We start from the raw sequence: 25,047 nt of genomic DNA on the forward strand, positions 1-25,047 counted from the left end.
AGCATGCCCATGCATAAGCACAGAGGACACACACCGCTCTAAAACTGCCGATGACTTAATTGGCAGGACACAGAGCCGCAATGCAGCAGACCCCTCCGTGAGTCCCTCTCCACCCCCTCGATGAGTGCCTTCCCCATCAGTTTATCAGTTATTGTGGCTCTCTCTCACTCTCTTTCTGTTGAGTCCACAAATGGGGAAAGATCTGCGAGCATGATAAATGTTCTTCTGTAGTTTTAACCAGAAATTGCATTTTGGAGCCAAGAAAGCTTTTCCTCTGCAGATAAGTGAAAGCTGGTAAATTCCCATGAAATATTTTGATTTGGGGAATTGGCATTTCCAGTGAAAAACAAGTTACTGACTTTTTTTTTTCTGATACTGATCCTGTTCTTTCAGAGGAACCACAAATATGAGAAACCAAATCTTACTTCTCTTATGTAGCAGAGGTTTTCATCTCTTCCTATGGGTTCTACTTTTGTAAATGATCCTTCAAATCCTTTCYGTGCAAAGTAAAACTTACAATGCAAGGAAACATGAAGCATTAGGAAAGTATTCTCCCTTGTCAGTCTCAAATTTACCTGGAGATTTACATAAAAATTCCTCCAACTCACCACTTAACAGGGAAATTCTAGTATATATTGTGAAAAAAAAGGTTAGGAAAAAAAAGAAGATGATCCTTTCTTCCCCTCTGTCATCTCTAAATACCACCAAATTGCCTATGCTACTTTTAGAAAAAAAACACATAGAATTTTAACTCTGATTTAAATCCTGTAACCGTATCCATGAATAATCTGAAAACCATCTGTTTTTTAAAAAAAGATCAACTTCCTCCCCATTTCTTTAAAAAAAAATCCTCTTATCATGCCACTGGACAGGTACAATCAATAATGAGAGAAGACTGCACTAGCTTTTCTTAAATCTCGCCGTGTGTCCTACTCCTTCATTGACTTCTTCGTAAGATAACCTTTGAGAAGAACAATGCCAGACTTCACATTTGTGGGACTAATATCTCTTACTCTCTTTTTTGTAGCTTCTCTGCTTTTAATAATTAACTACTAAGGGGGTCCAGGTTAGTGGAAGGAGGAAACACTACACTAGTAGCAGACTTTACACTAGTAATGAGAGCATTTCTTTGAAAATGTGGGAGACACTATATTTCTGCTTCTGATCATGGATAATGGTGGGGTTTGAAAGCAAGTCTTCTATTTACTAGCCTTCTACATAAAACAGTCTCATCTCCTTTAAGCACTTACCTCAAAAAAAAGGCTCATGSCCACCTCTGCTGCAGAATTTTATGTCTAAAAGTCCTGACCCTTTTAATGGCATTTACTAGCTCCCACTTTAGGTAAGAGTGTCTATGAATATTTGTAAACTTGTTTAGATTAGTTAATCTTAGGGATTTGCATGTGCAAGTTCCAAAAAGATTCTTCTTTCTTCATTGTTTCATAAAAGTTACATAAGCACTTGATCTTTGAGAATCAGAATGATTTAAACAAAATAGTGGATTGTGCTTTTTCCCCAGGTTCAAACACTTAGCAAAGTCCTTCAACYACCTTCGACTCTCTTTATTTACTGGAAGAGAAAAATTTCCAAGTCATTTAACCAGAAACTGCCTAATTATAGTCTGTGGAGGAGCTGTGGTAGCTCCAGAGGTGTGAATGTAGCTTTTGGAGTCATGGCTCTCCTCAGCCCTGTGAGGTGATTGCTGAAGCTGCAGTGACTTAYGGGTTTCTCTTCAGTGCTTTAGGCTGCAGTCGCTGTCAGGTGTTGAAGCCAGCAGACCGAGCTGGGGTTGCAGATCCTTAGTCATCCGGTGGCTCTTGACACTGAGAAACCACTGCAGTGACTTTTCTGAGAGCATCACATCACTGTGATGGAGGTGCACTTGTTTCACGGCCCCAGCTTGATGTCTTACCCATTAGGTGGAGCTCTTGACAAAAACTGGGAGAATATCAGCATTAAACACTAAGTATTACTTTTCTTCAGACTCGTACTAAGGAGTGCCACGTTTAGCAGCCCTGAGCCCCGGAGCCTCAGATTGCTTTCTCTGATGTTCTAAGATTTGATTTTGTGAGAAGGACAATAGGAGCTTGAAAACAGAGTTTGCCAACTCTGCGATTTATTTAGCTGGGAGCTCTTATTATTCCTTGCCAGAAATTTCCCTGCATACTTAAAAGTTTTGAAGACACCTCCACTATTATTTGGTTTAAAAGAGATCTTTGTACTTTAGGAGAGAATTAGCTTCACAATGCAACTGGTATAGGAGGTTTTTAGAAAACAAAAGACTAACCTGATTCTGAAGAAAGCAGACTGACTTTTAATACAAGATGGTCGTAGAAATCTCATCATGAGCTCTTTATTGCTCCATAAGACTGACCTATTTATTGCTCAGCCAGTGGAGCAATTAATTGTGAAATTGATTGGACTTTAGTCTCTATATATGATACTGGTGTCTTTCCTAAGGAGGCAGTTTTTGAAACTATTTTCATGCTAGCACTTAGAACTCAGGAATATATCAGTATATCAGTCAGGACACAGCTTCAAGAGAGATGCTGTGAGGAAGTTAGGGTGAGAATTTACAATTAACTTTGAAAGCTGAGTAAGCTGCCTTGCCCTTTTGGTGCTCACATGGGGAGTTAGAGAGGAAAAGCTATTGTGCTATAAATTCACACCTCGCTTACTCCATGATAATTCTCCTCTATAAGTAAACCCTTCGTGTCAAAGATATATCTATGTCTATTCCATATAGTAAACAGAATAAATGTCTAATCTCAGGATTTCTGAGTTCCTTACCTGATTTTGCAACTTGCTCACATTACGGCTTTTGGCAAATCACTTTCGCAGCAATTTATGTCCACTTGCTGTATCTAGTGTTAACATAATAAACAGTATCTGTTTTATATAATATCTACATTACAGAGGTATTATGAGATACAATTAACTTGTGCTGTGCTTTGAGCTCCTGAGATAATGCTTCATTATATCATCACAATTTTAGACTGATAAACATAATGTATATTTTCTTTCTCATTTTTCAGATATTCAACTTGCCCATGGCTCTCTTTATCCCTCCTTCGGTGTTTGCTGTTCATCTACAGTTTAATCTTCTTTACCAGTTTTGGATACATACAGAGGTAAAGCAGGTTTTTAAGCCATACCTAAACAGTTAGCCTGGAGCAGTGTCCTGGAAATTCACTAGCAACTGATTTATTGTGTAAGAAAAATCTTTGTCTGACTTTTTTAAGGAGAAACAGCTGTTCATTTTTATTCCTTTTTYGGAATATATATTGCTAAGTTTATAAGAGGCAATGAGGCCAGTTGGTCCCAATTAGATTTAAAAAAGTAACTGTAAAGAATCAAAACGTTTTACTATTTTAATACTACATTTTCCTATCTTGCAGCTTATTAAACATTTCTGGCAGATGCTGAAACTGATTTCATTTCTAAGATAAATATTTTAGGGAAAAAAGTGAGGAAAAAACTTCCAGTCATTTAGAGTTACAGTTGAAGTCAGATGCTGTTTCCTTCTCACTGCAAGTCATTCTAAGACAAAAAGAATTTCTTTGAATATCTGCTAGCTATTTATTTGTGACTACACTTATGTATTTTTGTGTGTCACTGTGTAGACCATATCTATTTTGCATACATATACAGGTAGTAAACCATTGTAATTAGTATATAGTTTCCCACACTTCTCAGGTGTGCGAAGACCTTCTTTAAAGACCTTTAAGGACTTTCTGCCTTCTTCCTTGCACTACACTAGAGGTGCTTAAATTATCCCATATTATATATTAGCAGTATATTGCACTACCAGGCTTATGGACTAACTACTTCTGAGATACTTTTACTCCTTTGGTTACTCTGATTATTCAAATGTCGTTTTCACTCTACTGTTTCTTTGTGCCATCTATACGATGGTCCGTTTGGAAGACAATTTCATTTTCTTTACTTGCTATTTTAGGCAATTGTTATTTAAATGGTAGGTTTTATTTTCTCATTTCTGTGTGCTTGTTTGATAAAAAGCTACTTCCAGTGACCCATTTGCACACTTCTGTTGTTGCTTAGTTCTGTTGAGCATGTTTCTAAAGTTACTAATACCTGTCCCATGCCCTGCAACATCACTTGCTGATAGTGATTAGCAAAGGTTTACAATAAAACGTAATGCACATTACCATGACTCAGGATTGGCATAAAGTCATGCAGTACACAGTCTTGTAAAAATGTTATGTTTTGAACAAACTGGATCCAAAGCTTTGAAATTATACCAAATGAACACTTTTAATGTGGTAGCAATATTTATTTGACCATACATTAGAATCCCCAAACTGACTTTACTGTGTTTTATCACTAAGAAGGGTATAATAGGCCTCAGTTAGCTCTTCCCTACTTTCTGTAGCTATTTCTTGCTTGGATGAGGTGTTTCTCATGTTCTGCTGTGTAGCAGTAATGCCGTGAGTCTCAGCACTGGTGCTGCAGTGTACTTCTGAAGTTCCTAAAGTGCATTTCAGAGGCCTGCGAATCACCTGCATCCCTCTAAAGTGCTAAATCCTTTACAGGGATTAAAAGGAATTTCTGTAGCGTATGCACCACATGCTAGTGTCTCAACAGTAAAGTGTTTTAGTCTCAATGAATAGGTAAACACCCCTTACTGTTAAATTACTGCATCAGTAGAAAAACAACAGATCTTTTGTACCAATGCAGCTAGCCCAGTCACAGATCTTTGTTTACAAAGGAAGATATTCTTAACGTTGATAATGTTGATGCTATTTTTGTAGTATGGTTGAAATCAGTTGAAACATGTTGAAGTCATGCTTTGAGGTCACACATGATGTCAAATTAGAAATTGGGTTATTAGCATTTTTCCTGCTTTCAGGGGAAAGGACCCCAAGGCCAGACAAGACAAAACAAAGCAGCACTAACAATTATAGTCACTTAGGTGTTAAATTAATAAATAATATTTCTGGTGAAGATAACTGTGTTTCACCATCATACTATGCCTTTTGTAACAACTGGGATATTTTAACTATGCTTAAAACTGGGCCATTTAGAAGTTTCTTTCAAAGTAATTTTTCTGACTTTTAACAGTTCCAATTATCTTACATAGATAATAATAAAATGAAAATCCGTTCTGCCGGTGCTGGTCCCCAGCAGCTGCCCGGTGCGTGTGGGTTGCCTGGGGCCGCACGCCGGGCATGCTGCAGAGAACACGATCGCGGCTCAGTGGCTGCTGCCGCCCCGTGCTCTGCCGCACCGGCTGCCTTGCGAGGGCTGAGACCCAGGAGATCCCCCGTCCCCAGGCAGCTCTGGGGTCCTCTGGGAGCCTGGCTGGGTGGTTTTACAGGGCAGCAGTATATGTCACTGGAGGCGGGGGGCCTACTGTAAACACTCTGCAACTTTTCTGTTCTGCCACTGCAAGTTATAAAGTTGCTTCTAAAATATTGGAGCATTTGATAAGAAATGTAGAGTTTATCATCAGCTTTCTTTAATAAACAATTTTGCCTCATTAGCAGTGAAAGGCCTGATAAAGGGGGCACACAATTTATTTTTTCTATGAAAAAAAGATTTTTAAGTAATAGGAAAGATGAAAAGTATATCAACCATTTTCTAAGGGAAAGTTGTTTAGGTTTAGATTTGAGGTACTTAGGTTTTGTTGCATAAAGAATTAATTCAAATTCGGTTCAATAATTGAAAAAGGATTGTGCTGTGCTGAGACTTTGCATGTCATATTTCAGCCTAGAGCAAGAGTTTACAGCCAAAGTATAATCTCTAATATTTTCCCAAACTTTAACTTAGAATGTGTCCTGTATTGTTTCAAATAATAAACTTCTCTTAACATTATAACTTTGACCTTTTTCAATGTTTGTTATGTCAGCTTCTGTCCAGCTTTCCTACCAACAAATCAGACATAGTCTATTTTATTCTAAATCAAGTAGCTCATATAGTCCTGTGACAACTGTATACCAAATCATAAAGATGAAAAGTACCCACTATTTGTATCTCAGTTAGACTTCTCTATTTCCTGCATACTTGATATGCATTAGCTTTTGGACTTTTATGTWAAACAGGACAGCATTTTAAACACTGTAAAGGTTATAACTAAACTGTTCTTTTAGTAATAAAGGATTTCTCGCCCCAAAATCAAATGGGCTGTTGAAACAGATAAGATATTTCTGTAATTAAGTAAGAAAGGGTGGATGTGCTAGAGTGAAAATACTGCTTTGTGACATAAACAAGTTGTGTGTATGTGTTTAACTATATTCTTCCATGACAGAAATTTCTGCTGTCTGAAGGTTGCCTTTATTTCACTACTCTGTGCATTATTKCACTGTGTACACAGCAATTTCAAATTGTATCAGAAATTTTCCAAATGTATGTRTTTTTAATCTCTGACTAGCACCAAGGAATCAAAATAAATTTCATAATTGTTTATTACGTTTATTATGTTTAAATGACAAAGGGAAAAAAAAAAAAAAACAGAAGCTTTTCCCTAACGCTACATAAAGACAGGATCCCAGTAAATCAAGAGAAAACAATTTTTGGTCCAATCGAATCCTATTTGGCTCAGTGGAAAGACGGAAAGACTCAGTCAGTGGGCCTGGCCTTGAATGGATTGGGAGAAATGTTTCTATGACTAGACCATTCTCATCTAGACCAGGAGGGGAGTAAAAAAAAAAAAACAACTTTGGTCAAAGAGCACTAAAAATCTAATTTTTCAAAAGCCACAAAATGTTTCAGAACTGTTACTGACAGAGAGAAATACTCCATTTCAGTTTATTTTCACAGGTGATTCGGAAGGTCTATGGTTCATATTAAACTATATCCTTCCGTTATGCATTTATTACAACCAATAAGTTAGGTGCGTTTATAACCTGATAGACACCTGTGAAAAACAGAAATTAGTTTCTGTTGGTTTAGCTGTAATTTTTATGAGATGTCAAATTGTATTTGGAAAGTATCGACTGAATCAATCCCTGTTGGTAGTAATTGTGACAACAGATTATTCCTTGCCTGCTTGGTCTTTGACATGCATTAGTATCTGCTTAATTTTTTAATTTAAGGAAACACTGTAATCTGCCCTTTGCCATGCTCACAGAAATCAGATTTCTTAAGGCATCTCTTTTTCCTTTATTTAAGTCTTCCTATTTCATCAAACTTTGGGAGCACAAAAAGGTGAGCCACTGCTATTACCTAGGAGCAACAAGGCTGAAAACAGGCAAGGAACATGATTTTGGCAATACCTTATGCAGACTGGCATAAAAGAGGTGAAATCCTCTGCGGAGACAGGGCAAAACACAGCAAGTATACTTTTGTTAGGGTCAGAAAACGGCCATTCAGTAAAAGTACAACCTTGCTGATGCATACTGTACCCCTGGGCAGCAGGTTGAAGAAGTGCAGGGTGTAATTTCCAACCATGGAGGGGACCAAAGAGAGGAAGGTGGTCACGGCCCCCGCCCTGCGGCATGCGCGGTCTCTCGCTACGACTTCGCTTGGCTTTGCCTTCTGCTCTGTTTTCTTTTGTGAAAAACTTTGAAAGAGAGAGAAATCTCTGAGGCTTCATGTTTTCCTGAAATGGAGGTCTTGTCTTTGGTCCAGGCCAGTGAATTCAGTTTCAGCTGGTTGAGCGCAAGTGAGCTGGTGCAGCCGGATCCTGAGGTTCCTACGCTGATCCCTCGACTCCTGCCTAAGAAGAGGGTCAGATTCAGAAACACACTTCTGTGGTTTAAATGTGAGCATAGGGTCAGCAAATAAACTAAACAAGTAAATGAAAAAACAAAAACAAGTAAAATACATACGAGTATATTTAATTCTTTTAAGCAGCAGTACACTTGTGATTACTGCATCATTAGCGAACGCTGTTCCTGAGACTCTAGAGGACATATGGGTCTATTTAAGCAGAATCTATTTAAGACAAAAGTCCAAGTGGTGGCAACTAAAAGAATCATAAAATCTGCAAGATAGAGTGTGATTAATAGGTGACAGCATTGAGCAATAGATAAAATATTCAGTCATTGACTTCCAGGTTCTAACAAATGAGATTGAGCCTCTTTCTTTCGGAATTTTATTTTTCTGTTTCTTTTTGTATATACCTTTTCCACATTTTGTACTCTAGTCTCATTTTAATAAACAAGAACAGAAGGAACAAAAAAGTATATAAAGGTGTATTTGAAACACTTTTAGTAGTTTGGTAATTTAAAAACAGTTTAGTAATCTGTTTCTTAAAGGGAAACCAAAAGGTAAATTTGATCAAGAAATGAGGTATTGTATTTTAAAAGCATTTTAATAAAACTTAGGTGAATATAATGTATTTAAGTGTTTGCAGTAGGAAGAGGATATTTTTGTGATTGTTTAGCAGAGGCAGAGGAGGTTTTTAGTAATGAGCTAAAATCTGCAGTAGTTTGCAAATGGCAAACGAAGGTGCTCTGCCAGTGGGTAAAAAATTTCAAGGTGCTGTGTTTGCAAGGGCATATTTATGCCTAATTTAATGTACTGTGAATAATTCCTATGAAGTCAGTGAGACTTTTTGTAATGAGTCAAATTTAACATGTGCATAAGTTTTTGCAGGTATACAGGTGGTATTGAATGGATCACAGTAGAAACCAAGTAGGATTTACTGATCTGATTTCCCGGACAAGATAAGAAGTGTTATTTTTTAAAGTGAACAGCATCAATAGTAAAAAGTAAAACCAAAATAATTTAACGTGTTGAGCATGATTGTGAAATTGTGGTCAAAATTGATGATGGAAATTCATTTGGAGTTCAGTTAATTTATGAGAAGAAAATCTTTCTTCTTCAGTATTCTAATATGTTGGTTCATTTAACAGGTGAACTATATTACTCTCTTTAATTCAGCCACCAGAGCCAAAAATATACACAAAGTCTTCTTGATGTCCTCTTTCAAACTGGAAACATATCTGTTCTATTCATTTACAAGGGATTATTCTAAAAAGTTACTGTTTACAAGATTTTTTGGTAAGAGTGATCAAAAAGATGCATGTAATATATAGCTGTCATGCATCTATCCTTGTAGTTTGATACTCAAGACTGTGTTTGACAACTCTCAGTGATCCCAATGATTTACCTGGGGTCCCTAAAAACAGGTCATATCATATAATGTTCTACTAGCTGTATCTGTTTTGAAACGGCATCTTTTCAGAGTTATAAAAATCCAGGAAATTAATCAAAAAAGCAATGGTCAATAAGCTAAGTACTTGTTTGCATAAAGAACAAAATTTTCCATTCCTGATATCTGATGCTTTTATCATTCACAAACACATTATTCGCCTGCCACAAACTGGCAACTCAAGCATTTACCATGGAAAGAAGGAGAACAAGGCAGTAAAAAATAGAGATAAAAATATTTCATGTAATGCAGAAGGCAGATAGGATATATATATATATATATATATATATATATAGTGTGTGTGTATATATATATATACACACACACACAATATAGACAATAAAACTTGAACATGATTCCAAGAAAAAAAAAAGATCTCACTGTTTCAATCCAGTGTGTCTGCCAAAATGTCTTATTAGATTTTCTGTCCAACTGAAAGGATGAAAGTCTTGTCATCGTTGCACTTGCCAGAGGGCAGGAAAGAGAAAAACTAACAACACTCTCACTAAGGAGAAACACTAGCAATAAGTGCAGAATGTGTTCGATTTCCAAGAGAGTTAATGAGAGGAGAGAAGTATTATCTTTCTAGATATATAAAGCACATAGCTCTGCTTTTTGTTTTAAATAAAAGGAATAACACAAGAGGGAGAAAATAAAACCTCCATTAGAGAGTGCAAAGTGTTTCTGTCCTATGGCAGGCTGCCCTTAACACTGCTTAATCAGGAAAAATACAGAGGGATGAGGATTAGAGTTCCTTCATTGGCATCTAGGACCTGGGGGGGTGACTAGGAATGCCTATTTTCTACCTTAGTTGGCCCAGGTGTACCGCCCACTTTAAAACCAAGGCACTTAGGTATCAGAGCCTATCCTGACTTGGTGMGTTAAGTATTTAATTCCTATCTAGTTTCTCTTTCTATTGAGGTACAGAATGGAAAGATGCTTTTAAATTGCTAAATCCTCTAAAAGGACAGTGTTTTGCTGAGTTTGCTTAACACATCCTGCAGTTCTGAATTCATCAGGCAGCACAGGAGCTGTGATCATCTCCATTCAAAAAGTRCCTGCTCCCTAGTTATCTGCTCACACTGCGGGCTTTGAGCCTACAGCTCCCACTTGCAGGAGAGCTACCTTTGATGGGCCATAGTCTGGGCAGAGGAAACCTCTTGCCCTGGTTGAGGGTGGGCCACTGCTGAGGCCAGGGAGGGAAGGCAAGTACCCAGGAGCTTGATGGGCCAATCTAATGATTAATTCCTTGAGCTTGAGTGCTAGTRCCTGGTCCTTGCACCAACGACTGTTCTTGCAAGAGCCAGCTGCCAAATGTTTATTCCACCAGCAGTAAGCCTGACTATTGCTAATCTCCCAGCAGAAATCCTAAAACTAAAAATCATATTTCATTAATTTTATCTAGGACACTTGTGTCTGTTATGTCTCTGGAGGATTAGCAAGATAAAAGTGAGAAGAGCTCCCTAGAGACATTACATGTTTCCAGGCATTCTGTATCCAGCAAAACAGTTTAAGCAATYCATTTACAAACTAAAAAAACTACATTCTAGTCACCAAAAATGATAAACTTAGCTTCAGTGAAAGGATACCTCATTAATATGGAGATAAGTAGAAGAATAAGTTAGCGGGACCTACATACTTTCCAAAAAARGTCTAATTTTCCACCTTTTTTGCATAGTTGCATAGAGTAACATCGATTTTTGTTTACAGCTTGTCTGTGTAGCTTGTCCATAATCTATATAAATTAACTATGGCTTCAAAGCCAACAGAAAATTTGAAAGACATTTATTTGTTAAAGACAGAAAGTATAGGGTACTGACTGTATTTTGGTTTATTTAAAAAGGAATGCAAAGAGCTACTTTTGGTTGTGTCCAGACTAGCATACTGATGTAATACTTTCTGTCTTTTTCCCCCATAATTGCCGGCATGTATTTGTCAAGCTGATGAAAAATAATGAAATTATGTAGCAGTTTTTCTCCTGGAGCTTGGTTTAAATGCTTAGCTTGATATATGACCGAAAAGGTGACTTTCTCCATGCTCTGCTATTAGTAATGCTGCATTTAAAACAAGCAGTTAATGGAGGTTTTCTCTTATTTTTAGTGGGCAAGTTGACTGAAACATCATATATATGTGCTCATCTTTCCCAGAGAAGGCTTAATTAGGCTTTCTCTTTAATAAAAAGAATTGCATATACCTATTAAAAGYGTTAACTTAAATATTCACTTAAGATGCCAACTTGATTCCAGCCTTGGCCTCCTGGTTTAGAAGTAAAACGACCAAAAGTGACAACCATCTGACTTCAAGATAATTTATTATAAACACATTTCTTAAGCCTGTGTGTTTATTATATAAACACACTCTAAGCCTGACTATCCATTAAAACTAAGCTTTCACCTCCCATTCCTACAATCCAGATTTATCAGAAATTCACCCCCTATGAAACTCTTTATGATCCCAACAGGCCTGATTCCTCTCGCTTGTTTTATTTCTAAACTATAAATATTGTTTTTTCATTCCTCAGTGTGGAAATTTGGCTACATCCATTTTACATGCTTACTGGAGTAGAAAACTGCCTAATCAGATAGGAAAACAGTTGGCGGTGTATAAATCAGGGTTTGCCGAGGATTTCAAAGTGTGAAACTGGGCAGACGAGCACAYATCCTAGGAGTTCTGCCTTTCCCTAGCATCCCTGTAGAGATTTCACATGGCAAATATGATCACCGGGGCCATCTGTATAAATATATGGGTGTGTTGTCCTGAATTAACTCAGCAGCTCTATTGGGGAATGCATTTAATGTTTTGTTTTTAAATTTCCCCACCAGACTGTCTGAAATACCAGGAAGAAAAATCTTATCATCTTGATTTGGATGAGGAAATCGATAGTAATATGTGCTTTGCTACCAGCTGGTCTAACAGAAAGCCCAAAGTTAAGCTCAGAGTGCTCCCTGGTGAAGCTCCAAGGATGAATTCGTCCTCCCATGTGCTCTGGGTCGGTAAGGCTAGGGTACTGAAAGCAATGCTGTGCTACAAACAGCCTCTCTTATGCTCTAGGAAAAAAAAGAAAGAAAAAAAAAGAAAAAAATCTTTGTATATACAAATAGTTTTACTGTAACATTGCCYGTTCTACTCAGTCGACATTCCTCTCTAACATTCACGTCGAAGCAGAGTTAAGCAAAGATTCATGTTGTAGTGGTGACAGGAGGAGTTGTTATACAAGATGTAAAGTTTCCCTTGGATTTCATGTCACGATTTTTTCTCATTATTTAAACAAGAACTACATTGAAGTGGTGCAGGTACCAGGCAATAAAGATTTCCCTTGGTGCTGACAAACGCTGAGACCGCAAACGGAGGTGCTTACATGCYGCAGGAGATATTGCATAATGTTCTTTTCCGTTAAGGCTAGGGGTTGCTGTCACAAAGGAAACATCTTTATATAAGAATTACTAATATATAAAAAATATTTATTTCGCATTATGTATGAAGATTTCACTTCCAAAGTGTTTTATTCAGTAATGTATGGAAAGAGTTTCTGAGAATGCAGCTTTGAGCCTGCCATATATATTAAACTGTTCTTGGAATTGCTTCAAGTATTTTCATAGTAATTCTGCTCGATTGTTTAGCAATACCTAAGTACAATAATGCAAGAGCATGTTGTTTGTTAGAAATAAAATAAGGAGGAATGTGTGCTTTATGGAGAGATCTGACAAAGCTTTTATAAGTGGTGTACGTGAGATACCTACATATTGGAATCACAGGCAGTTTATCAAGTCCATTTGTGAGGGTTTTGGCAAGTGAAAATAGTTTCTGTGGCTATAAGTTGTTAAAAAAAACAAAGCAAACAAGGAAAAGAGTTTTGCTGGAATGCGGCAGTTCACGTAGGGGTCACTGGTATGGGAGCTGAGGTGCGCATGACGTGTTAATTGAGAGAGGAAAAATTGGAGACAGGGCTTGATTTAGAACAAGAGGCGGCTGTACCTAGGAAGCAAGCGCCAGCACCAAGCCCCCTGGCCACGGCATCCAGAAAAGCAGTAAAGCCATGGCTGGACAGCAGTTGCAGTACTCACACTCTGACTTTTCGGGCTCTTATGGTAGCTGCTATTTTGCTGCCTTCCCAAAATAASTGCAAGATGGTGCTATAAAGAACAAGTGTAYTTTCCCCTTTTCCTCTCAGTATTATGGAATCAGGAGTGAAGTACTGTTGATAGGGAGGTTGAACAATGGAGTTTCCACAAAAGATTTTAAAATTTTGAAACTGCTCGCCTGTAAAAATGTCTGAAACAAAGCTTTCTAAAGTGCAAACAAAAATTTTCATAGCAAAAAGTTTTTTCTTTGTTTCATGAAACAAAAGATTATTAGCCGCAAAAACTTTGTGAGCAGTTTTGATATTATCACATGTATTTGTTAATTTTTTTTTTTTTTTTTTTACTTTTTAGTATAAAAATGCTTTTCCTGAAAGGCAATAGGGTATCAGCAATCATATGAAAATCCTTATCCTAAAAAAGCCATTTTGAAAGAACTTCTTTTCAGCTGAAATTATTTTCCTATATTGGATGACAGACCAACCAGCATACACACCTTTGTGATAAACCTCATTACTGCAGAAATACTTACCAACTGCAYTGCAATTGCTGCTTTCCAAGGAAATTATCTGGACATGGCGAAGGCATAGAAATAGCCATAGATTGACAGCAGTATGGTTTGATTGGTGAAGTAACTGCCAGGGCCTTTTCCCTCTCTGTTGCCTCCTAGGTRTTCTTTTGAAAGTAGGTTGCTGATATGCCACGTTCACTTTTGTTACAAGAATTTCACTGTGATTTCAGTAGTTTCCTATTTGCCTCGCATGACGGGGTCAGAAATCACAGAATTTTGCCAGGCAAAAATTGTTTTACTATCCTAGCCTTGACAATTTACTCTGATGAAAGATCTGYTCATAGGAATTTTGCCTATGTTAAGGTGGCTGAATGTACAAAAATTCAACAAATTTCTACAAAATATTTTGCTTCTTTGCCRTGCAGTGCTGCGTGAGCCTTGCAAAACTAGGTTTCCAGAGGTGATATTCTTCTGCTCGTTGCCATGACTGTATTTATAAAATGTACTGCCTTTTGGCACCAAGAGTTTTCTACTGAAAACAGTTTTGCTATTTTAGGAATGTACAAGATTTGTAGAAATAAACTTACTAAAAACAAAGAAGGTTTCTAGAATTAGCACATTATATTGTTCTGAATATTGACTAAACATGCATTTTGGTTATGTTTTAGCCAAAGTGTTTTTTTATGGTTTGCCAGTTTTGGCACACTGGATTTTTGCTTGGTCAGGTACATAGTTCTGTACCACGTCTATGATTAAARGTCATGTGGTTTTAATTGTTATCTCAGATAATATTTTCACCAGTGCCTCTTATTTCTCTGCAATGGATGTAACCCTGCCTGAATAATGAATAGAAGTAGACTAAGGCATCAATCACTAATGATGCTGCAGGGAAGATATTTCAGAAGACTTGCAAATGTCATCACCCAAAAAAGACTATTTTGTGAGCTGGGACCATATTAAATGATGAGACAGATTTCATTTTCCAAAGAAAATATTTCCTCTAGGATTAGTCAAAAGTACTTATTTAGAATTTTAGTTACATTCCTAAGGTCCTAAGGGAGTCTCAAGACGTAAAGGATACCTATGTATTCAGCATGCCTATGTGTAATACGGACTTTCAAAAAGTGAATTTTAATTAGAAAAATATGATTTTAATCAACTGGGTATTGAAGACTTGAAATGCCTTCATTTCAAAGACATTTTATTATAATTCACCTGTAGGCTGAAAGTGAAGATTGCCGTTATTGGTGTTTCCCTGCTCTCTTGGAATAGGTTTGGTTTATTTTCACAAAAATTGTTTAAATATTGAGCSAAAAATGTATTGAAACCAAGTAGATTAAAGTTAGGTGAGGTCTAATAGATAAATTACTACTCTCTCAGGTGCTGGGCTGCGGTTCAGTCCAAGACAGTTGACTCAGATTAAATTAATTTAGTGGTCACATCTCACATAGTTTAAAACAGTGGGATTTTCTGCTTGAGAGAGGAGGGAAATGGAGCTAGCATGGATGACAAATTGTTTCTCACCTTTAGGTGGTCTTTTCAGGCTTGAAGTTATTTTGAAGCAAAACTGAGAAATACAAATGGTCCTACTTATGTTGTCCTTGGCTTCCAAGTTAAACAAAACAAAACAAACTTGTCTCCATATTCTGGTTTTCAAGACAGCGTGTGCAGGATTTTGAGACAGATGCTGCAAATGTTAGGGTTTTCTCTGTGTGAAGAGGCTGCTCATTTATATACTGCTTTAATTATAGATATGATGTCTTCAAGCTATTAATTAGAAATTCTTTTGAGCTATTTTTTAAAAAAAAAGGATAAAAGATTTTTATTCCTCTTTTCACAATATTTGCCTGAATTGTAGAGAATTAAACACATCTGAAATACATCTGAAGAATGTCCTTTTTGAGCCCAGATCTCTTCACTTTCACAAATGTGAGTTTAAACAGAAATGGAACTGGCATATTTGATGACCTTATTCTGTAAATCTTGCATGGATAAAAATCCTTGTATATTTTTTTGAGATGAATGGGCCTGTTCTCATGAATAATGACTGTATGCATACCTACTTCATTTGTTATCTGCCAACTTTATCTCGATTGTTATATTATAGGTCACCCATTTCAGCAGCATGAATATTATAATTACTCATTAGGTTCTGTAAAGGACAAAATGATAAATTCTGAATTTTTTTTCTTATAGTCTAAGACTTTTACTTAGTTTTTTATATATATATATATATATGTATGTATATTTAGTTGCAAGACATTACAGTCATGATAATCAGACTTGGTGAACATACCATGTTAGGATATGTTCCTGAACACAAGCTCATTTTATTCATATAGTAACTCTGTCTATTTGTGATTTATGTTTTTCTGATTAGGATTAAGCCATGGTTGCATTGTTATTAAAACTGTATTTCAGCAATGCTAGTTAGACTTGGTTATAAGTGGATATACACAAACGTCTATTGAGCTAGACCAAGCCCAAGATTTGAAGTCAACGCTGGCTTTCTGCTGGCTCTATTATACACGACAAAGCCTAATTTAGCAGAAACCTTGCTGATACAGCATTAACTCATCAGCATTTTCTCAAAATGCCTGAATCATCAGGGTGAGCGATCAACACTTTCTGTCATTTTTGATCTCATACTAAAAGGCTTAAAGCTGGATTTCCTCTGTTGCTGAACCGTTATCTTTGGTCATAGCTCCACTATAACTTTATGCTGAGCTAAGCTGCCTTGACTACTTTTTTCTTCTGCCTCTGACTCATGCCTGTGTGAGTGTTTGTGGCCGCATGTTGGATCAGATTAAGGAATAAACTATTTTAAAAATAATAGTTTAACTTCCATCAGTTCCCTAATCAGCTTTTTTGTATTACAGCATTTATAATGGGATAAAGGAAGGGTATCCTTAGAAGGAATAAGCAGTTGAAGGTACTGAAACAGGAAAGAGTGTTTCTTTTCAGGTCGGTGCCATCCCTTTGCTGACATAAAGTGTTTAAAGAAATTGGATATTAGAGTTGCACAGGATCCGAAGCAGTATCAATGGTAAAAAACATGAGCGAATGGATCTGTAAAGAATCATGAACTGATAATAAAAATAGTTAAGGAAGTGTGCTGCTAGACCAAAAAGAAAATTTTTAACTTGTATTTTACTCAATTTCACTTTTTTTATGAAAATTCTTCTAACAGTAAGGAACTCAGTGAAATGGTTTGGGCAAAAAATTTTACATTTATGCAGTTCTGTACAGAAGATAAATATCCTCTTTATGCCTGTCCTCCTGTCTTTTTCCCCTTTCTTCTTGGTTTTGTGCAGTATGTTCAAATTCACTTAGAGGTTACTTTTTTTTAAAGGTTATCACCAACCTTGGGCCTCTGGAATTCATTCTTAATACTCCAAGTCATCACAGAGTCCATCATGGTAAGCAGAATATGACCTCTGATTCCTCAGTGTGCTTTTTCTAGTGGTATTGTAATAATAAAACAAAGTTAAAATGAGAAATATATTTTAGTTTTATTGCAGGATTTCCAGTTTAGGTCATTGCTGCAGAAAAATAGTTATTATTCTGTTAGAAGTCTCCCAGCATTTGTAAAAAATATATATTTTTATAACTTAAGTTTAATTTTTAAACCTTTACAACTGAGCTTAATAATTGAGCAGAGATCAAGCTTGGATAATTTGAAATAATTTGCTGCTTTTGAGAAAAACTTTTCAATATTTGTAAATATGAAGAGACTGGCAGAAAAATATATCACCTTTCCCTGATTACTAAAATGTAATAATCTTGTCAATCTTTAACAGATGCTCTTGCCCTTCAATTTCAAGCAGTGAATATGCTTTTATTTGAAAGAAGAGGTGTTAAATGTTTTAGTGGAATTTGATTCAATTGACTGAATTATTGAAAAATCTCACTTTGCACCTGTACAATATGACTGATACGACTTTTCATCAATATTTAGGGGCAATAAAGACTGTACTGCATATCTAGGTTGGGTTAATAACTCCATTGCATTGTGAAAAAAGTCATGAACATATGTGGGGAGCAAAACTGGGCTCCATAGATGCTATTGGCTCATTCAGTGGGCATCTTGTAAAGAGCAAAGATAAGAAGTAGAAAAGTAATAGGGAGATGGAGATAATTTGAAACAGACTCAAATACAGTTATATGTACAGAGGATGTTATTAATATTTATTATATCCTCCATGTGTAAAGTGTTTATGGCACTGTGTAGACTTTTAAAAAAGGCTGGGGTGCTGTAAGTGTCTAATCCTTAAAATTTGCACAAGTACTGGTAATCCTGGAGGGAGACACTCTGCTCTTATTTGCTCTGCTGTAAATCCAGAGTAATCCTCCCAGCCTGATCCTCATCTGAGTTGCATAGAATCACTCCAGAGCTTATCAAGTGTTGTACAGAATTGCTCCAGACAAACTCTGCAGACTTGGTGATATATAATCAATGATTTTTTTGCTCGTATTGCTGATAGGACAGCTCATTTTCAAATATGTTTCCTATAAAGTAGATAAGTGAATCAATTTTTCTCACACTGARGTTAATAATAATGAAGGCAGGATCGGAAAGGCATAGAGGATATGCAGAGACAGCTTGAAGTCATTAATGAGAAGACTGTGCATAAATGTATTTGGCATTTATTTTGTTAGGTATAAATTGGTTCGTCTGAGCTGATTTTTATTGTTTGCCTTTTAATATTCTCTTATAAATATATTGTAGCTAAATTAACTCTCCAAAGAATCCTTTAGTTTCATAGAAAGTTTGGGAATTTTGATATGTCTATTTGTACTTGAGTAGTAAGAGAATAATAAGCATAGTACAAGAGATTTTATAGATGGCTATGGAGTGGTAGGTTAGCTGCCTTTTAAATTTATTTTTAGATTAGAAAATGATACTAACAGTTAAAGTTCACCTGCATAGTTCAGTTGCATTTTCTAGCATTCRTATGTACATTTTAATGTATGCAATTACTAATCTCTAAATGGTTTGATTATAGGAAGAAATCCTTATTGCATTGACAAAAATTATGGTGGCACACTCATTATTTGGGACAGAATATTTGGTAAGTGAAAAAAGTTGTGCTCCCTTACTTTCTGTTTTGTATTTGTTTTATATTTGTTTGTGTGGCAAACAAAAATCCTTGTACTGTAAATTTGATTGCTCTTTTTTTTTTTTTTGTCTTTGTTTTTCTTCCATCAGGAACTTTTGAGGCAGAAGATGCTAAAGTTGTGTATGGTTTAACGCATCCAGTAAATTCGTTTGAGCCTATCCTGCTCCAGGTGCTATAGTTTGTTTCACTGACTCCGRTGTCTTCAGTAGGCACTCATGTTCAATCGAAACACCTAGATTTAAGGCATGGTGGAGTCCACTCGTGCATTGTTGTGCAGTCAGCAGCTATCTTCAGTATTTCATTGCAAAACAGCTATTTCTTACATCTTACGTCAGTTTCAGTGTTCCTGCACACACAAAATGTTTGATTCTACTCACTGCAATGAACACATGCAGAGCATGTAAAGCTATCATGAAAATATTAACTAATTTCAGTGAGGATAATAACGGGCTAGTGATTTGTTTATCCGCTGAATGATGTCCATTTAAGCATGCACAGAGCAATAGGCAGGGATGCTCAGACATAAACTGTATTTCATCCATTGTTTATGTCTTCTCTAAAAAATTGCTATTTCATAAATAATCCCATGGTACCGTATCTTTCCTTTGTTACCTGTGCTGCATATTGGCTGTTCAGAGTGATCTGTGTTGACAATATTGCACAGCAGCCATCATGGTTTCAACAAAAGCTGTGGAACAGTTCAGATAAAGTTAAAAAAAAGGAAAAAGAAAACTACTTAGTGTGGTGCTTCTGAGGTTTCTTTGTCCTTTGGCCTTACTTCAGCTAAAGAAAAACCTCAGATACTAAGGAGTACTGAAGTCCCCATTTGCTTTTCATAGCTGTTCACTCAAGCAATTATCTGAAAGAACGAGAAATTCTGCCTGAAGAGGTGTCTGAGCTGTAACCAGGAAAGATAGCTACGGTCTGTGCAAATATATCCGTGCTAGAAACTGGATAGTTTAGGTATTGGGTATTGTTAGTGTGTTCTGTCAAGGCCCCAATTACCAAATTCTAATTTAAAACTACTGTAAGTATAACTGTACAAAACGCTGTTAAACACTCTGGACTGATTTCAGGAGGGACTAATTTTCCTTTGGGCAGATGTTATCATAATCCTCACTATAAAACAAGAGCCTGATATGGCTCCTGCCTAGTTCAGTCAGGTTTTCTGAACTTCTGACTGTCTTCATTTCCTTTTAATTTGTTACAGACTTTGAAAACATTTAYGTGAAAGCTAAGAGTAGAGTAAAATATAATGTTTTGCTAAATTTTATTTTACTAACAATGAAAAATTACTTGCTCTTTTTTCACAGTTACGTCCCTTGGCTCATATTTGGAGCACGTTTTGGGCCACACCTGGATTCTGCAATAAGCTTTCTGTCTTATTCAAAGGGCCAGGCTGGGGACCAGGCAAACCTAGACTTGGCCTTCCTGAGGAAATCCCAGTGGTAAATAGAACATGCAGAGGCTTTCAGTTTTATGTAATTTACTTGGACCTCTTAATGCTACTGGATCAATGTTAAAAACTCTACACATGCTATTTTAAATTAGCAAATTAGCAGTCATAAAGCATAGGGAAAGATGAAATGGGAACAGAAACTGAAGGAAATGAGTGTTTTAGCTACGTTTTTCCTTTTTAGTTAAAGGAAAAAATACATCTTTTCATCATTCATTTATTAAAAAAATTTTCAAAACTGTTACAGAAGAAGGTTGTTACTCTTTTTCTTTTAGCTGTGAACATGCACACACAGGTAAACTCTATCTTACATTAAATGGTATATATATGTGTTTGATAACAGATTATCTTTGTGTAATTATCTGTGGTCCTTAATCTTTTTTTGTGTTTGCAATTATAAATAATACTAAAAAATAACAAGCAAGAGCAAATCACTGTTGAAGACTGTTATCTGTTTTGCTTTATACAGATCACTGGAAAAGAAGTTCCCTACAACCCAAATGTACCTGTGTATCTTAATTGCTATGCTGTAGTACATTTTGTTGTAATAATGGACTTGTATATGGACCTGCTTGCTACAGTGACTGTAAGTAATCCCTGCCTTTATGAACTTGTTAGATGCAAGTATTGCCCATGTTTTAAAAGGAAGATTGTAAAGGAACATAGGTCTTGTGGTGCTTGCAAACGTGAAGTCTGGTGTGAGCATGAGTTGAGACCTAGGGGAGCACTGCCTCAGGGCAAAAACCTTCTCCAGCCTCTAATAACAACACTGATACAAATACAGCAAGGAGAGGCAGGTGTTTATCATGTTGTGTCTGGGCAGATGGGATCGCTCTGGTAACCTGATGCAATTACCCTCCAGGTGTACTAGACAGTCTCTGAAGCTGTACGCTGAGGTCATCTCTGCATGTAAGAAGTGAGACATTAGCTGCTGCTACAGCTTTCCACCTTTGAGGAATTCAGCCTCTGGCTAAGGGTCCTACAGTACCTGTTGTATACTTAAAAATCAGGTCTCCTTTGCATGTCTGAATATGGCCATCCATAAATGATTCCAGAGTCATTTGAAGGCTTTCAGAAATCTTATCCAAATGTTGAAGTTGTGGTCTTCCAGCTCAGATGTTCTTCTTATGTTCCCTGGTGTGAAAAACAGGAGAGGGACTGTGTGTGCAATTATCTCTTGGGACATATGTGGCAACAAGCTTATAGCAACTCTGTATGTATAATCCATTATGGCTTTACAGCCTTTTTTTTGTTTTTTTTTTTTAAGTAAGTTAGATGTCTCTTGCATAGCAGAAGAATGATGCAATTTTTGAGAAAAGTTTAAAGAGTATTTTATGTAGCATTCGTATATAATACATATAAAATCTGAGGACAAGGAATTAAACCAAAGGTTGGGATAAATTTCTACGATGTATACAAGATGCACAGTACACACAATTGCCAGTGTTCATATATTGAGAAAAGTGCCTGAAAGATTTCAAGATACATTGCTAGACCCCTTTATACCAGTAGCAAGTCATATTTACCCAGGAATATAGCATTTTTTTACTGGATTACTGTTGCTTTTCATAAGAATTGAGGAGTTTATTTATGAATTTCTTCCTATTTTTTATTTTCTATTTTCTTCATTTTCTGGTCTTGGAAGGAGAATGGATAGTCCAAATTATTTTCTCTGCTGATAACTGCAGCTATTTAAGAATAAATAATAAGGGGAGTTGGAAAATGCAGAAAGGAAACCTCCCGAAGATCCACCATTTATGCAGTTACAGTAGCAAAACAAGTAGAAAACTCTCTGCACAAAACTGTGGTGTAATAAGGTAGTAATGATAAGGAGGAGGAGAGCATGGAGGACGAGCAGCACCTCATCTCAGGACATAAACTTTCAGCGTGGGTGTAGAGAGTCTGGTCCTCAGGCTGAGATCCAGGATCACTCTGCAGTGCAGTGGGGAAGCTGTCATGAGAAGGAAGCTTGTGTATGAATAACTTTACTTGGCAAAATCTTTCTTCAATATCGGTTTTCCACTACACTGAATTATGAAATGTCTATGGATACAACTGGAACTTTCTGTCTGGCTATGAATTATGTCATGACTGTGGCATAGCTCCATAAATGGAGAGAGCTAACTGTTTTCCTCATTTTTAGGTATAAGTTCCATTTCATAATAGCAATAAGACACAGCACACAGCTATTACATTTCTCAAGTGATTACAGTTTCTCAGTGTTTGGGCTCATGCCCTGCAGAAGTGTTAAGTTTCTCTATATGCAAAGAGCAACCATATACCTTCAGTCTGAATGACCTACATTTAACTTAAGAGCAAATCAAGAAAGAGCTAATATATATATCTTCCTCAGGACAGAGAATACAGTGTTTATTTTTTATATAGCAATCATCTGCATTACATCCAGAAAATAAAATTACCTCTGAGCTCTGCACATCCAGGTCTGATCCAAAGCTCATTGAACTAATGGGAGCTGGATCAGTCCCAGAGAGAGTGCTAGGAGTGTAAAACTGCAGTACATACAAAGCAAAAGTCTCATAGTTTCAGAGCTGCGTGTATCACATAAATCAAAGTCAAGTCTACATTAAACACACTTTGGAGTACCTTTTTATTGTTGCTAGATACTGTAAAACTTACTCTCTGTGACTATAATACTGTGAGTGTCAGAGCAGTTTCAGTTAGACAAAAACAAATGTTGAAATAAAATAGGTCTTTTGAAGGCTGGGAACACAATGACTACATCCATTCAGTAGGACATCGTGGAGTYGTACGTATGGCATATTGCTAAGAATTCACACAGTTTTAGGCATTTTCAGTTGTGTGTACAAAGACACCTAACACAATTTTCGTAGCATTGTATTAGCACTCTGCGTTTGAATATCCAAAGTGAATGATATATGACAGTGGAGCATCTGTTAAATTCTGAAATGTGCTGACATCTTTCATAGCAGTTTGTCTGAAACTGGGCGCCCTAGGATCAGAAAATACATTTGAATTACTCTTCAAAAAGAATAAAGCAACCTAAAGTCCTTTGAAATGTGAAAGTGAGTTTGGAAACTTTTGATTCTCATCTAAATAAACATTCAACTGGAATGGCATATTTCCTTGGTTTAAATGAATTATTTCTTCTTTACTAAAAAAAAACATGCTGTGGTAATCTGTTGATTACAAAGCAATGTAAATGTCTTCCCAAAATTCCATAACCCCTTCTTTTAAAGCTCCCAAGAATTTTTAAAGCTTTCAATGAAACCAAAATCCAACAGAAATATTTTTTTTCTGTTCAGTTGCAGCCAATAACCACATTGCAAAGTTGTGGCCGACTCGTAGCTRAGGAACCTGCTGTGGTCCCACAGGCTTCTCTATTTATACAAATATTCCAGTATATAAATACTCATTTATTTTATATACACATGCATGCATATAATGTTTAAGTGGAATGAGGATGCTAGACTAACTAAGGTGTAAAAGGCACATTCTTTTCACACTGCAACTTGCAGCATGMAGCTTTAATATATGATGTTTAGTTTAGTGATATAACCCACTRACTATTTTGTTGATTTTGGTAGAGTAATGCCTAGAAAATGGATGCCTCAGCTGCCAGCATCCACTTCATGGGGTGATACAAGTTTGAATGTAAATAAAAGAATCAAGGGAGTATGTAACTATACTGCTGGAACTGTAAAGAGAAAGTTAAAGAAGCAAACTAATAAGTAGATATTTATGCTATATGACTGGTTTTCTAAAAATGGTTATCCCCAAATGGCATCATACTGTATTTCATCACAGATTTCTTGATAACCTGTGACTAGGAGCCCAAATGAGCACCACATTTTTTGCGATGTGGAACAGCTTGAATGTGGGACTTACAGTGAAGGGCTACTTGCCTTCTACCTTCATAGTTGCCAGCAGTATTCATGCTTCACCGTTCATTACTCCAGAGAATTTTGGAAGGGGAAGGCAGCACTACTGAACTCCGTCTTCTTCTGACATTACAATGACGTACATTGTGCAAGTCTTACGATAATGCTAGTATGCAAATAACTGTGATCTGCAAGTTGTGCTTCTAGATCGCTCCAGTCCTTCATATTCTGGGCCACAGGCTGTATTGGACCATAATAAGGTCTACAAATGAGTCTACTACTCAAAATGATATGGTTCAAGTAGGAGAGTGTTTGAAATGAAATAAAAATTGACCCGAAAAACAGAATCTGAAAAACAGGATCATACCTTGCTCAGGTAGTTATTGATACTCAAGAATCTCATATATCATTTTAATCGAGAGGCTAAAGGCCTTTTTACTTTRTTTCTCCTGAATTACAAGATTTCATCAGTTCTTTTTTCTCCTTTTATGAAATTACATTGAAATATATTTACCAATCTTTGCTGGAAATTGAGTATCATCCATATTTAAAACCAAATTGCAATTTACACATGTCCTTTCAAGTTCTTCATCTATATTTTTTTCTTTTCATTTCTTTTCATTTTCTTTTTCATTTTGTCAGAGAAATGTGCAGAGTCAAATGATAACTCCAGGCTCCAATTTTACACCTGTTAGAAAAACWTTTTGACTAAGGGAAGTTTGCAAAATGACTCTTCAAAATATTCACGCCTTTATTTGTGTAGAGAAAGCTTTAATCTGAATTACAATATTGCTGTATCACTGATATCAAGGTAATCATTTTGTCAAAGTCCATCAACAGAGAATAATAAAAATTAGCCKTGTGTAATCTTTTGGAAAGAAAGCACATTTCCTGAAAAGATAC

The 25,047-nt window shown here is 36.4% G+C and overlaps 1 protein-coding gene across 1 annotated transcript in view; it reads left to right on the plus strand.

The window, feature by feature from the left end:
- Positions 1-25,047, plus strand: part of AGMO (alkylglycerol monooxygenase) — a 115,570-nt gene that overhangs the window by 84,723 nt on the left and 5,800 nt on the right. The window contains exons 5-10 of the mRNA XM_085316073.1: positions 3,036-3,131; positions 17,061-17,127; positions 18,715-18,780; positions 18,918-18,997; positions 20,142-20,276; positions 20,754-20,870. Of these exons, the coding sequence (XP_085172199.1) occupies positions 3,036-3,131; positions 17,061-17,127; positions 18,715-18,780; positions 18,918-18,997; positions 20,142-20,276; positions 20,754-20,870 (561 nt within the window). The remainder of the gene's footprint in view (positions 1-3,035; positions 3,132-17,060; positions 17,128-18,714; positions 18,781-18,917; positions 18,998-20,141; positions 20,277-20,753; positions 20,871-25,047) is intronic.

The sequence above is a fragment of the Rhea americana genome, unplaced genomic scaffold (genome assembly GCF_003343005.1).
Source record: "Rhea americana isolate MKP2758 unplaced genomic scaffold, rheAme1 scaffold_112, whole genome shotgun sequence".
Classification (NCBI taxonomy): domain Eukaryota; kingdom Metazoa; phylum Chordata; class Aves; order Rheiformes; family Rheidae; genus Rhea; species Rhea americana.